Here is a 16,036-nt window from a genome sequence, read left to right as displayed (position 1 = left end):
TTCCTTCTTGGTTAGATTTTCATCTCCCCTGGGATCTGGGGATTTGAAAGTAGAGATGAGTCTGGAATTAATTAAATAGTATGGGAGCCAATTGAGAAGGATCAACTTGTTGAGATGGGAACCTCAGGCAAGGTGACACTAATCTTTTCAGATGAGGGAGTAAAGGCTGCTGCTGCTGGCAAGGAAGGCTTGGTGGGATTGGTAGGGACAGCTGTGGCATTTCTAAAATCTTGCCACCTTTAGTCACCTGATCCACATAGCTATAGTTATCAGCTGTTCTGCCATAGAATGCCCTAATCTGCCAGAGTTCCATTTTGCACTGACAGTGAGGTCATCACTGCCTTCAGATCGAAACAGATCAGAGAATCAATTCCAGATTCCTGTCTTTGTGCTTTTTTTCCCCAAGGATCATATTTGAATCTGTCAGGTTTGAATTTAGAAAACAGAATCTCTTTTAAATATTTCAGGATTAAAGGGTTTAATATTAGAAATAGAACTTATATGAATTTGGGGAGACCTAAAGGAGGGACATGGTAAAGGAGTTGCTGCCAAAGACCTGGAAATCTGTAGGTTCAAAGCCATCTGAAGCACCAGAAGTGTGTGGCTAGTCAGAAAATTGCTACAGTTTCTTGGAGATGTCTACCAATTGTCTACTCTGGCACCAGTGCAGGTAGTTCATTTGGAAACCCCTCATGAACTTAACAGCCCACATAGCTGGTCGTAGCCACTTCTACAGAATGACAAACTCTCTCTTTCTCTTAACCTTCTGGATCTTGTGTGGGTATCTTTCATTGGCAAATTCAAACTTAGAACCTATTGGGAAGGGGGTTCTGGGCAACATAGTTCTAGGCTTCTCTGTCATGCAGAAGAAACAGTTGAAAAAGAATGAGGAAATCTTTGAGAAGAAATGCTGAGGTGATGACATGGTCCAGCACACCTCCCTGCTTTCCACTGATTGGTTGGTTGCACATATGCCAGAAGCAGCATGGAGAGACCAACTACATGGGAGAAGCATCAGCAAGATATAAATAAGAGTATTAATAGTATCTGTAATGTTAAAGAACTCCTACAAGTCAGTGAGGAAAAGCCAGGTTATTCATTAGAAAAATGGACAGAAGATATGAACAGTCAGATCAATGAAGAAGTACAAATAGCAAATATGTGAATAGCTTTTCAGTCTATCTAGGATTAAGGAAATGCAAAATTAAAGTAAAATATATTTTTTCCTCTATAACTGGGAAAAACTAAATCAGTAATATACATTATTTTTAGTGGGGGAAAGGGCTTTCTCATACTCCTGTGTACAAAGAAAATGAGTGCAGAGAATGTGTGTGTGTGTGTGTGTCTGTGTCTGTGTTGTTTGCAAATCTACCTGTTCATAGCTGTGCTTCCAGGGAGTAGTTGATGTAGATCTGGATGAGTACAGGAGGAGCATTTCAGTTTTATAATTTTAATCTCAAAAACATTTAAAAAAAACCCACAATAAACAATGTTTACTAGGCCCAGATCTAATATAGTTAATGATAGGAAATAGTTCAAGCATCATGACAGTCTAGTTTGTATTCAGTGCAGATTTTCTAGTTCCAGAAATGTTGGGTTTAATAGGATCTTTTGGCTAGCGTACACTAATTTATTAATGGTGGGGTAACCTATCAACCAGAAATGATTTATTTCATGTTCTGTGTAAGAGTATGGAAATTTCCAACTGACAAAAAATGTTTTTGCTTCCTTCAGTTCTAATTTCCAGGCCATTTTAGGGTATTAATAATATAAGACAGGATTATGTAAGTTTAGACTGGGGGAGCAACCTGTATTGATAAATTTCTTAGGTTTCTATGCCAGCATTGCTAGGTCAAATAGTATTCTTAATTATGAAATACTATAACCTTTTCCTCATGCCTTCCCTCCCACTGAGCACACATCTATCTCCTTAATCCCCAAAGAAAGTGTGGCCGTGGTGCTATAAGAAACAAAACTTAGGGGCGCCTGGGTGACTCAGATGGGTAAGCGTCTGCCTTCGGCTCAGGTCATGATCCCAGGGTCCTGGGATCGCGTCCCGCATCAGGCTCCCTGCTCCTTGGGAGCCTGCTTCTCCCTCTGCCTCTCTCTCTCTCTCTCTCTGTCTCTCATGAATAAATAAAAAGTTTAAAAAAAAAAAAAAGAAACAAAACTTACTCTAGCTGTTACTATTTCATTGCTAGGGTTAATTCCCCCTGATGACAGAGTCATTTGAGACCATAGAGTAGTATAGAATACAACAGAATGATATGGCTAACAGTTCCCTGGAACCTTTTCTAATGGGAGCCTCAAACAATGTGACATAGCATATATAACCACAAGAAACCCCTGTCCCCAACACAGTATGATTGATTGTTCTTTGTGTCTTAAGCTCTCCTTTATTTGCTTTTGCCACCAAAAGTCTTTTACCCTATGAGTCAGCATATACCTAATCATTTAATGTGCTCATTCTGGGTATTTGGTTCAATGTGGTTTTTTTGTTTGTTTTTTTAAGATTTTATTTATTTGAGAGAGAGAGTGAGAGCACATGAGAGGAGGGAGGGTTAGAGAGAGACAGGGAGCCCGATGCAGGACTCGATCCCGGGACTCCGGGATCGTGACCTGAGCCAGAGGCAGTTGCTTAATATTCTGGGTATTTGGAATGATTGTGTATTTACAAAGAGACAATGATGTCTGCACATTCTTGTGTGCCTAGAACTATCTTATCCCCTACCTGCCTCATCCTAGCACAGCACTGACACTTGAAGTTAAAGTAACACTTCTCCAGGGTGCACCAGGCAACCCAAAGTTACAAGACACCTAGAAATTATAAACACTACGCATCGTTGTGTATAACACATACACACACACGCACACGCACACACGCGTGCGCGCACACACACGATTCTTAGCATCCTTTCTCATGCTGAAACCTTCTCTCCTTTCTTTGTTACTATGTTCCATTATTCTCACCAACATCCTCACAACAGTCTTTTACAAATCTAAATTTATATTCTGTCATTCTCTCTAAACAGAGTTCTTTAATGACTTTACATCGTACTGCTGATAAAATCCAAAATGTTTTCTGTTCATGATCTGACTCCCCCCCGCCCCCCACCACTTCTCTAACTTCGTTCCTCACTGTGGTCACCTTGCTTACCTGCCTGAAACCTGGCTTTTTGTTTTTCCCATAACAGTTCACCTATCCTGTAACTGTAGGGATAATTCTTCAAAGTATATCTCTTACTTGCCAAAGGTAGCCATTAGCCAAACAGTATTGAAGAAAACCTAATACATAAACGCTGCCTGTACCAATTTTAATCCTTAACACTGTTAGTATGTTGAGTCCATACTTATATTCTCGTTCCTGAGTAACACTTTGATTTATGTAGCTTGTCAGATTTCCATCTGTGCTATAATTTTTACCTTCTATACGCCTCTCCTCTAGCCCTAAAGGAAAAACTTTGAAAACAGATCTTTTACCTTATCCTTTCTACTGCATAAGGGATTAGGTGCTTCCCCAGTTGAAATCTTTCTGTAAACTAAGAAGTCTCAGGCTTTGGTAGGGTAATATGTCTCTAACTGTGTATTTCATGTTTGGCCATTTAAAACCATCCCTTAGAAGAGAATGGGCAGCAAATTGATAAGAATTACTAGATTTTATCAGTAAATTTGGAAGAATGAATAAAAGAATCACAATAATTCTTTGTGTGATTATCAATTGCTATAATATTAATAATATAATAATTTTATAGATTATGAAATTACATCAGGAATAAAATCCACATTGACTAGAAAATGCCTCTTGATTCCAAGGGACACCTGGGTGGCTCAGGGGGTCAAGTGTCTGGTTGAGCATTGGACTCCTGATTTCAGCTCAGGTCATAATGTCAGGCTCGTGGGATGCAGCCCTGCATCAGGCTCCACCCTCAGCACAGAGTCTGCTTGTCCATCTCCCTGTGCTCCCCCCCCGAATAAATAAATTTTAAAAATTTTCAGTATGCCTCCTGATTTCAAAAACATTAAAGTGTAATTTAATATTGTGTAAATGTACATTTAAAGCAATCAGTTGACTCAATCACTAAAATAGTTCGGGAATATTTGCTAACATGGCAGCCTCATTCCCATGGTTTAACATATTTATAACTCCTTTGGTGGAATTAATTATCTACTTCATGGGCAAACTTTTTTGATGTAAAAGATTATTAGGTTGAAAGCAGATAAAATTAACTTCCATATCAGAAATTACAATACTTAATAACTTGTGTTTTTGCTATTTCTCCTTGCCGTGTCCTCTTCTCTTATCTCTGGTGCTTTGTCAGCAACCCCTGAGGGGGTAGCTAGTTTTGAGCGAGGTGAATATGAATTATAAATATGTAGATTTGCTGTGTGAACATTTAAGTTCCCTTTTAGTTTTGTGTTATTTGTTCATTAGTTAACAAAATGAACCAAAACCTGTTTAAAAAATTAAGAAGAGCTTTTCAATATATGTGATCCTCATGTATGTGTTTCTTTTTTTCTTTCTCTGTCATGTACATTACAGTTCTGGGATTAGCAGAACCGACATTTGAAGCTGAGCTCTTGAAAGGCATATTGATTTTTTATATTGAAAACATTCCCAATGCTGGTAGAAGCAAGTTATCCTGAATTTATCAAATATAATCATTATATATCAAATATAATCATTATAGTCATTCACCATGTTGGTATCACACATATATAATCTCTGTTAAACTTTTCCCTTTTACTTGCTTCCCTTTCCTTGGTAGATAAAAAGGGTGGAGGGTTACATAGAAATATCTCTAACAGCAATTAATTACTGTTAGGTTTAAGGAAGCTACATAGCCTTTCTGATGTCAACTAATTATGATATTTGGTATATTTGTGACTATATGTTATTTTCAAAAAAAAATTTAATACTGTATGTAATTTCCAAGTCTTGCCATTGAATCTACCAGAGAAGATTCTTCAAGCCTAGTTGCTGAACTTCAAGAAAAGCTTCAGGAAGAAAAAGCAAAGTTTCTAGAACAACTTGAAGAGCAAGAGAAAAGAAAAAATGAAGAAATGCAAAATGTTCGAACATCTCTGATTGCTGAACAACAGGTATGGTCCCCCACCCTCGTTTCATTTATTTCAGGTCTAAAGAAGACAAACATAAATTAACAAATACAATTTTTTTGTGTGTAACTGAGGGCATCTCACTTCTTAGATGTGATTTTCCTACATTAACCCTGATTATATTTATTAAATATCTTCATGATAAAAGCATTTTTGATTCAGATTAGTTTTTTGTAAAATGAAAGTGCTTCTACTACTTCACACATGATATTTGAATTTTTCCCCCTAAGCGCTCAAATTCTATTATTCTAAATTACATGCTGATCAGTACAAATTTCTTGTACTTTGTATAATTTTTATCCATGTGACGGGCTGGTGGTACATAATCATGGTCTACTGTTGAATTTTGCTGATTCACTTTATTAATAGTATTGAGGAATGGGGAGAGGGTAAAGCTTGTGAGGGAAGCAGGGGCACAGACCACTAAGGCCTAGGTTGCCTTGTTTGGGAGCTTGTGCTTCACCTCAGGCACCTGGAGAGAAAATAAAGGAATGTCACAGTTGGATTTATACTTAATCAGGATTGTCCACTGGTGTGGGGAGAAAGAATGGAGATCTGCCAAACATGGACAACTGTGGGGACAGTGGGGTGGCTCAGTCGGTTAAGCGTCTGCCTTCGGCTCAGGTTATGATCCCGGGGTCCTGGGATTGAGTCCCGCATCGGGCTCCTTGCTCAGTGGGGAGTCTGCTTCTCCCTCTCCCTCTGCCTGCTGCTCCCCCTGCATGTGCTCTCTCTCTGTCTCTGGCAAATAAATAAATAAAATCTTTAAAAAAAAATGCATCTCAGATCACCGGTGACCTGCCTAAAAAAAATAAAATAAAATTATCTGTTAGTGCTTTTCCTTTGACAATAAATACATAGACAATAATGAGAAAATAGAATCTGGGGTGCCTGGGTGGCTCAGTCGTTAAGTGTCTGCCTTCAGCTCAGGTCATGATCCCAGGGTCTTGGGATCGAGCCCCGCATCGGGCTCCCTGCTCTGTGGGAAGCCTACTTCTCCCTCTCCCACTCCCCCTGCTTTTGTTCCCTCTCTCTGTCAAATGAATAAATAAAATCTTTAAAAAAACAAAAAGAAAATAGAATTCATTTTCAAGGTATTAAATTAGAGCATATCTTAATATGGAACCTCAAGACAGCACAGTCACATTGTATTTACCACAGTAGAGTATTCTTATTAAAAAATGAACATCATTTGTGAATTGCACTTTATCTTCTCCACATACAGATGCACCATGCAAAAATATCTGCTAGTTTCTTTAGTCCTAGATGCTGTGTACACGCATGTAATTTAAGTAGTTGTCATTCTCTTGTTCCAGACCAATTTTAACACTGTTTTAACGAGAGAGAAAATGAGAAAAGAAAATATAATCAATGATCTTAACGATAAGTTGAAAAGTACAATGCAACAGCAAGAGCGAGATAAAGGTTAGTAATGTTTCACAATATATTTTTAACTCCATTTTAAAATTAAAAAATCACATGAAATGTTTTTATAATGTTATTTCAACTTGGGGGCCTTCAGATTTGATAGAGTCACTATCTGAAGATCGAGCTCGTTTGCTTGAGGAAAAGAAAAAACTTGAAGAAGAAGTCAATAAGTTGCGCAGTAGCAGTTTTGTTCCTTCAGCGTATGTAGCTGCAGCCCCAGAACTTTATGGAGCTTGTGCACCTGAACTCCCAGGTGAAACAGAGAGATCAGCCATGGAAACACAAGATGAAGGAAAAGTGGATTCAGCAATGGAGACAAGCATGATGTCTGTACAGTAAGTACATTATGTCTTCAACTTCCTTAAGTAATACAGGCTTTTAAACCACTAGTGTGCACTTCTCTAAGCTGAAAGCTCTAAAGATAGGAAATATGGTAGCACTACTGGTTGCCCACAGCCCATATATCTGAAAGTTGTGCCATTTAAATTCCTTTAAGCTATAAATGTGAGAAATATCTTAATACTGCTGCTTGTATATATATATATGAATCACTTTGGCATGTTTTCATACTTTATATGTGCACCAAACTTTCCATAGGCTGCCAGGATAAGGATCACTACAATAGTGTCAAGCTATTTTATTTATAGGAAGTGTTTAAATTTTGAAGTCCATTACCTAGGAGGAAAAGGCATTACTATAGTAATAAATATATTTATTTTGATGAGTGTATTGGGTGGGGCAAGGCAAAGGAGTTTTTTAAAAAGTAAAAATGTATTCAGCTTTCCGTTTGATTTAAAAGAAAGGAGTAGAAACTGGTTAACTTGAGTTTTGGGGAAAGATACAAGGTTTTCAGAATGTAAGTGAAAAATAGAGCAAATTAATTCAAAAAGGCAAGGCACAAACCTCTAAAGAGCCCATGGTAATTAGAAAACATAAATGATGAAATAAGTCAAAACATGTGATGAAAAGTTAACTGACCTACCACAGTAAAACATCTCCAAAAAAAAAAAAAAAAAGCATCCAGTTGAACTCTACATATGAGAAGCATGTAAAGAAAAATGATAAGGGAAAAAAATATATAAGCCATTCAAAGCAAAAGTTTTTTATAAGTTTAAGAAAAAGTTTCACATGTAGAGAGGGCACAATTTTACCGTAAGCAATTGGTTGTTAACTTGTAGATGCTTGAAAATGTGACCTTGATCAATTGTGTATGAATGAAAAATGGATTAAAACTAGAATGAGAATTTTTTAGAGCCACAGTAACAGTAGACCTTCCTCTCAGGACACAATGAAGTAAAAAATAAAGCAATAAAGAAACAGTTAAGAAAATTCACTATATACCAGATCACAAAGGGAGTCTCAAAGTTCGAAATATTGATATAATTCCAGCCACAAAACATAAGCAATTGAAAACCTGTAACAAAAATAGAAGTTTATACATTTGGAAATTTGAATACCTATATATTCAACATAGGTATTGATAAGAAAATGGAAATTTAGTTATTTAAATCTGAACAAAAGTATCAAAAAAATGAGATGTAATAAAGGTGGTAACACTGGAAGAATTATAATCTCAAGTATATGTATTAGAAAATGAAATTGATAAAAGTATATGAGCCATGATAAATGAAATATCAAGCAAAACAAAGGTATAAGTAAATATGTGGAATGAATAGAACCATAACCACAGGTATGGTTTTAAAAATTATACAGAAGAAGATAAAGATTAATTTCATTTTTGTTATTATAGGTGTAAAAAATCCAAAAGACAATTTCAGCATTTCAAGTACAATGAAGTATTAAGATGATCATCATTACTCAGTGGAGTATTTCAGGAATACAATAATAATAATTAAACCTCAGAATATCTCAGTGTAACCAAATTCACTGATCACATGGAAAGGATTATGTGATCATCTAGATAAGAAATAACAACTGATAAAAGTCCGTGTCCATTAAAAATATTTTTTTAGGGACGTCTGGGTAGCTCAGTTGATTGGTCAGGTCTGCCTTTGGCTCAGGTCATTATCCCAGGCTCCTGGGATCAAGTCCCGCATTGGGCTCCTGCTCAGGAGCCTGCTTCTCCCTCTGCCTGCCACTCTCCCTGCTTGCTCTCTCTCTCTCTCTCTCTCTCTCTCTCTCTCTCACAAATCTTAAAAAAAAAAAAGTTAAACAAAACTTAGCAATCTAGGAATAGAGGGGAACTTTGTTTGAGAGAGTATACATGAGACACTTAGAGCAAACATTATATTCAATGTTGAAACATTTAGAAGCATTTTCCATAATTTTAGGAAGAACGCCAGAATGCCAGCTGTCACCATGACCATTCTGCAAGACAATAAACAGTAAAAATTGGCAAGTAAAGTCTTAACTGTCACGATTTCATGATAATATCCTTTTCAAACCACATAGACCTAATAAACTATTAAAAGTAATAAGACTACATCAGACTGTATGTCATAAATATATCGAAATAGAGCAGTTTGCATATATTTACCAGCAAAAGCTGATTTGAATATATATATTTGTGTGTGTGTATGTACATATATGTATTTGTATATGTATACATGTATGTGTATGAGATCCCAATGAAAATTTATGGAAATAATTTGTTAGTAATGAATTTAACAAAAAAATGTGCAAGAGCCTTGTGGAGAAAGCTGTAGAACTTTATGAAAGGTATTTAAAGGCTTGAAAGTTAAAGATGGATGGAAGTACAGTGTTGCAAAGATACTGTTTTCTCATCAGACTTATTCAGTTATTTATACCCAACTAAAATTTCAACAGGATAAGTAGGTAAAATTTGATGTTGGATGTTAAAATTCATACAGAAAAATAAATGTGCAAAAAAAGTTGATAACATTTTCAGGAAATATCAGTGAGTAGGAATTTATCCTGCTGAATGTTAAGATATAGTCTTAAGCTGTAGACGATAATTAATTCTGTATGTTGTTGATAAAGTCACGGGTAAATAGATTACAAGAATTGGTTGTCTTGAATAAACCCATGGATGTATGGAAATTGATGGCATTTTAAATCAGTTTGGAAAAAGACGTGAGATATTGGAGTAACTTGTTACCTGTTGGTGGAGGGTAACCTATATTTTATATTATATACCAAAAGATGTTACAGATGTATTAAAGACTAAATATTTCTTAACATATAGTATTTCTTAAAGTAGACTACTTTGAATGTGGAGTAGGGAAGCACAAGGAAAAGACTAATAAGTGTTACATCAAAATTTCTCTCTCCCTTTCTCTGTCACTCTCTTACACACACACACAAATTTTTTTTAATTTGATGGATATATCTAGTTCCTTGGTTGTGGTGGTGGTATCATGGGTGTATGCATGTGTCTAGACTCATCAAGATGTGTACATGAAATGTGTGCAGATTTTTGCATATCATTTATTAAACCTCAGTGAAACTAAGAAAAAGAAAGAATATTGAAGCTAGGTCTAGTAATGCCAACTTGGTCCTTTTCTAATTGGCTTGTTAAATGTGCTGGGTTTCTACTTACTTCAACCTACTTTAGAAGTTCCCCCTTAATTTTCTGTTTGTGTTTCTGTTTGTGTGACTTTAGAAAGTCTAAATAACTTTGTTTATTTTAGAAAAATTAAAAATAGTAGTTTAGCAGTCCTTCTTCAAGTTCCTTCTCTAAATAAGCAATATCAGAACTGGCATTAAACTCCTTAGGAATTAAAATCTTAGAACCCTTCCAAGTCCTACTGAATGAGAAATCCACATAAAATTCAGTTCTAATACTCTAAGAAAATATAACTATAAATTCAGATATTCTCAACAAAATACTAATAGACCAAATCCAGCAATACATAAAAGGGATTCTTACTGGATTTATCCCAGGAATGCAATATTGGCTGAATATTTAAAAATTAGTATATGTAATATATCAATATCAATAAAGAGAAAACATTTAAACACTCAGTATTGAGGTGTTGAAGAGAACTTCCTCAACTTAATAAAAGGCATCTAAGAAAGCCCACAAATAAGATCATATTCAGTGATGAAAGAAGAAGGCTTTTTCCCCTAAAAATCAAGAAGAAAAAGATCAGTTGAGATTCTATAAAGGGCACTCAGGTAAGGAAAAGAAATTATAGGCATCCATTCCATATTGGAAACGAAGAAATAAAACTGTCTCTATTGGTATCTATAACATGATCTTGTATATTGACAATCCAAGAATTAGAAATCTAAATACTTAAGAATAAGTTTAACAAAAGAAGTTCAAGACTCATACAATGTTTTGAAGGTTACAAAACATTGTTGAACAAAATTGAAGACCTAAAAAGACATCCCATGTTCACTGATTGGAAGATTTAATCTTGGAGCACCTGGCTGGCTCAGTCGGTAGAGCATACTATTGATCTCGGGGTTGTGAGTTCAAGCCCCACGTTGGGTGCAGAGATTACTTAAAAATGAAATCTTTTAAAAAAAAAAGAAGACTTAATCTTGTTGAGGTAGCAATACTCTTGTGATCTGCAGATTCAACACAGTATTGCTGTTGAAATGTGCCTTTTTTGCAGAAGTGGCCAATGGGTCCTAACATTCATATGGAAGTGCAGTGAACTCTAACCAAAACAATATGCAAAAAAGAATGAAGTTGGAAATGCACACGTCCTTATTACAAAAATTAACGAAAAGTTAGGGCAATCAAGACAGTATGGTGGTAGCCTGATCTATATATGTGTGTGTATATATGTGAATGTATATGTTTATAGATCATTGAAATAGAATTGAGAGTCCAGAAATAAGCCCTTAATATTTATAGTCAATTGAACCTTTGCATTATGGTCAAAGGTGCCAAGACAATTCAGTGGAGGAATAGTAGCATTTTCAATAAATGGTGCTGGGACAGTTGGATATCCATATGCAAAAGAATGAAATTACATCTTCTACTTATCTTATAAGACAAATTAACAAAATGGATCATGGACTTAAATGTAAAAGCTAGAATTACGAGTAAGTCTTTTTGACCTTATGTTAGGCAAAGCCTCTTCCTACAAGAATTAACATTTAGAAGATAAAATTCCTGCCTCAGTCAAGTTGCTTAAAATGTAATTGGGGAATTACACATGCAGAAGAATTTAAAACATTAAATTACAACACTACATTACCGCTAATACCAGACATACAAAGAATCGTAAGAGATTACTGTGTACAATTATTCCCAACAAATTGGACAATCTAGAATATATGGCTACATTCCTAGAAACATAAAACCAAACAAGACTGAATCATGAAGAAATGGAAAATCTCAACAGGCCAGTTAACAGTAAGGAAATAATCTGTAATCAAAAACCTCCCAGCAAAGAAAAGTCAAGGACCAGAAGGCTTCATTGGTGATTCTATCAAACATTTTTTTTTAAAGAAGAACTAATACCAAACTTCCTGAAACTCTTCTAAAACATAGAAGAGGAAAGAACTCTATTGAAGTTATTATATGAAGCCAGCATTACCCTGATACCAAAACCTGACAAGGGAAGGACAAGAAAAATACAGAGCAATATCCCTAATGAACAGAGGCAGAAATCCTCAGCAAAATATCAGTAAACTGAATTCAGCAATACATTAAAAGGAGCATGCAGGGTGCCTGGGTGGCTCAAGTCGATTAAGCATCTGCCTTCAGCTCAGGTCATGATCCCAGAGTCCCAGGATCAAGTCCCTCATCGGGCTCCCTGCTCACCTGGTAGTCTGCTTCTCCCTCTGCCCTTCATCCCACTCATGCTCTCTCTCACTCTCACTCTCTCTCTGAAATAAATAAATAAAATGCATACACTGTGATCAAGTGGGATTTATTCCAGGGATACAAGGGTAGCTCAATATCTGCAAATCAGTGTGATATATCACATTAACAAAATGAAGGATGACAATCATTTAATCATTGCAATATGTGAAGAAAAAGCACTTGACAAAATTTCCAATGTTCTTTCATGATAAAAACTTAATAAAAGTGGGTATAGAATGAATGTACCTCAATATAGTAAAGGCCATATATGAGAAACCCACATCATACTCACCAGTGCAAAGCTGAAAGTTTTTAAGACCAGGAATAAGACAAAGATGCCCACTCTGCCACTTTTTATTCAACAGTGTACCTGGAAGTCATAGCCAGAGCAATTAGGCAAAAAAAGGAAATTTTAAAAACCCTGAACAAATAAGGAAGAAGTAAAATTAACTCTTTGCAGATGACATGACATTATATGTAGAAAACCCTAAAGACCACCAAAAACTCTACGAACTAATCATAAATTCAGTAAAGTTGCAGGACATGAAATCAGTAGTGTTTTTATATGCTAACAGTGAACTAACAAAGAGATTTGAGGGAACAATCCGATTTACAATTGCATCAAAAAGAATAAAATACCTAGGAATAAATTTAACCAAGGAGGTGAAAGATTTGTAGTGAAAAACTACAAGAAATTGGTAAAATTGAAGAAGACACAAAAATAAATGGAAAGGTATCCTGTGTTCTTGGATTGCAAGATTAATATTGTTAAAATGTCTACTAACCAAAGCCATCTGCAGATTTCATGCAATCCCTATCAAAATTCCAGTGGCATTTCTCACAGAAATAGTAAAGAGCAGTCCTAAAATTAATATCAAACTACAAAACACCCTGAGTAGCCAAAAAGTACTCCTTTTCCTGAGTAAAAGGAACAAAGCTGGAGACCTCACACTTCCTGATTTCAAACTGTACTACAATGCTATGGTAATCAAACAGGTGGCATAAACATAGCTCAGTGGAACAGAATGGAGATCCCAGGAATATATCCCCACGTATTAGGCAACAAAAATTTGATAAGGGAGCCAAGAAAACTAATGGGGAAAGGATAGTGTCTTCAATAAATGGTGCTGGGAAAACTGGATAGCCACATACAAAAGAATGAAATTGGATCCCTGTGTTAACATCATACACAAAAATCACCTCAAAGTGGATTAAAGATTTTGAACATAAGACCTGAAACCATAAAACTCATGGAAGAAAATATAAGAGGTGAGTTCCTTGACATTGGCCTTGGCAGTGATTTTGGGCTTTTTCACCGGAAGCAAAGGCAACAAAGATAAACAGGTGGGACTACATCAAACTAAAAAGCTTCTATATACATCAACAAAATGAAAAGGCCACAACCTATGGAGTGGGAGAAAATATTTGCAAACCATATATCTGATAAATTATTAATGTCTGAAATATGTAATGAATTCACAAAACTCAATAGCAAAGAAACAACCCAGTTAAACAGGGGGCAAAAAATAGATGTTTTTTCAAAGATGGCATACAGATGGCCAACAAGTACATGAAAAGGTGCTCTGTGTCACTAATCATCAAGGAAATACAAATCAAAACCACAAGATATCAGTCACCTCATATCTATCAGGATGTCTATTATTAAAGAGACAATCAATAGATAATAAATGCTGGCACGGATGTGGAGAAGAAGGAGCCCTCATGCACCGTTTGTGGGAATGTAAACTGGGACAGCCACTATAGAAAACAGTATGGAGGTTCCTCAAGAAATTAGAAGAACCACTGTATGATCCAGCAGTCTCATCTCTGGGTGTATACATACAAAGGAAATGAAACCATTATCTCAGATTCTTGTACTCCGATGTTCATTGCGGCATTATTCACAGTACCCAACATATGGAAACATCCTAAGTATTCCTCGATGGATGAATAAAGAAAATGGGTAAGAAAATGGTGAATAAAAATACATAATGGATTATTATTCAGCCATAAGAAAGAAGGAAATTCTGCCCTTTGCAACAGTGTGGATGAAACTGGAGGCCATTATGCTAAGTGAAATAAGCCAGACAGAGAAAGACAAGATACTGCATAGTATCTCTTATATGTAGAATCTTTTTTTTTTTTAAGATTTTATTTTTATTTATTTGACAGAGAGAGAGACAGCCAGAGAGGGAACACAAGCTGGGGAGCAAGAGAGGGGGAAGCAGGCTTCCCGCAGAGCAGGAAACCTGATGCGGGGCTTGATCCCAGGACTCTGGGATCATGACCTGAGCCGAAGGCAGACGCTTAACAATTGAGCCACTCCAGCGCCCCTGTAGAATCTTAAGTAAGAAATCAAACTCATAGAGTAGAAAAGTAGTTGCCGAGAGCTGGGAGGTAGGAGAAAAAGGTTGCAAACTTCCACTTACAAGATGAATAAGACCTGAGGATCTATATAACATGTAGATAGTAAATGATAGCACTGTGTTGTATATTTGAAATTTGTTAGGAGAGTAGAATTTCAGTGTTCTCCCTGCCTTGCAAAAAAGGTAAGTGATGGAGGTGTTAGTTAACTCAGTGGAGAGTCTGCTTTCACAATGTGTATGTATATCAAATCATCATATTTTATACTTTGAATGTCTCACAATTTTATTTCCTAGTAGTAGTAAAAATAAAAATACAAGGCTACACCCTGTTACATTTTTTTCTTTTCTAATTTTTGAATACTTTAGTGTGATGGGCAGATTCACACATGGCACAGTGACTAGCACATTTAAAGCCATTTAGTAGTACTTTTAAAGTCTTCATTGATATTTGGTTTATTTTTTTGTAAAATAAAACTTAAAGTTCTTTAGCTTACTCAAGGACGTGTAGCATTTTGTTTTGTTTCTAGTTTTAATGGTAAGGCCACCCAAGAAGTACCACTTGATTGGTAACATGGATTAATCCCACACATAGGAATAAGAATGGTTTTTAATCCCTGGGGGGAAAAAAAACTTAAAATTCAGAAGACCTTATCTCTGGAAAAATGCATGCACAAAGTTTTGCTTATAATTTCAGTTTGTAGATCTAGGTTCAAGACCTGGTACAAAGAATATACACCATTGAAATGTGTCCTAATTTAAACAGTCTGCTTTTGAAAGTTTAGTACAAACCTTTAAGTGCTCTGTATTAATAGTTAAATTTCCAGATCTTACTGGAAAATGTAAAGTCCAGAATTTCAACCAGCTTAAACTAAAATAAATCATTCTCTTTTAGAGAAAATAGTCATATGCTATCTGAAGAAAAACAGAGAATAATGCTGTTAGAACGAGTAAGTAAATTGCTTTCCTGAAATACAGCGTTTGCTATGTTCACTCTGGGGATGCAGTTACATAAACCTTGTATTGAAAACATACCCAGTTGTGTTTATAAATTAGATCTTTTAATGGTTACTTTTGTGGTTAATGTTTTGAGAAATCCTGTCATCTTTTTAATCCAACTGGCTAAATGTTTGGCGGTAGTATTTCAGTCCTCTTATTTTCATTTCTTCCCAATAAATGAAGTCTCTATCAGTAAGAAAGATTGGTGGTCTTTATAAAATGAATATATGGAATAATGGTTTATTCAATAACAGTTCAGAATGCAGCAAAACATAAATATGAACTTCATGTATTTCAAAAGCAAGGTAAATATTTTCTAGAATTGGGTGAAAATAGAATATGAATAAGGAAGAAAAGTTAAGCATTTTTTTTAGAGATTAATTGA

General features: G+C 35.7%; 1 protein-coding gene across 6 annotated transcripts in view; it reads left to right on the top strand.

The window, feature by feature from the left end:
* RB1CC1 (RB1 inducible coiled-coil 1) overlaps positions 1 to 16,036 on the top strand; it is a 90,973-nt gene that overhangs the window by 63,877 nt on the left and 11,060 nt on the right. For 5 of the 6 annotated variants that reach the window (XM_025870594.2, XM_025870591.2, XM_025870592.2 and 2 more), the window contains 4 exons: positions 4,935 to 5,100; positions 6,432 to 6,540; positions 6,638 to 6,878; positions 15,548 to 15,602. In XM_025870594.2, coding sequence (XP_025726379.1) covers positions 4,935 to 5,100; positions 6,432 to 6,540; positions 6,638 to 6,878; positions 15,548 to 15,602 — 571 coding nt within the window. The remainder of the gene's footprint in view (positions 1 to 4,934; positions 5,101 to 6,431; positions 6,541 to 6,637; positions 6,879 to 15,547; positions 15,603 to 16,036) is intronic. The other variant, XM_025870595.2, reaches the window with a different exon arrangement.

This window comes from Callorhinus ursinus, unplaced genomic scaffold (assembly GCF_003265705.2).
Source record: "Callorhinus ursinus isolate GAN/ISIS: 27379988/994484 unplaced genomic scaffold, GSC_fseal_2.0 scaffold5, whole genome shotgun sequence".
Lineage (NCBI taxonomy): Eukaryota > Metazoa > Chordata > Mammalia > Carnivora > Otariidae > Callorhinus > Callorhinus ursinus.
This window is presented reverse-complemented; position numbering and strand designations above follow the sequence as displayed.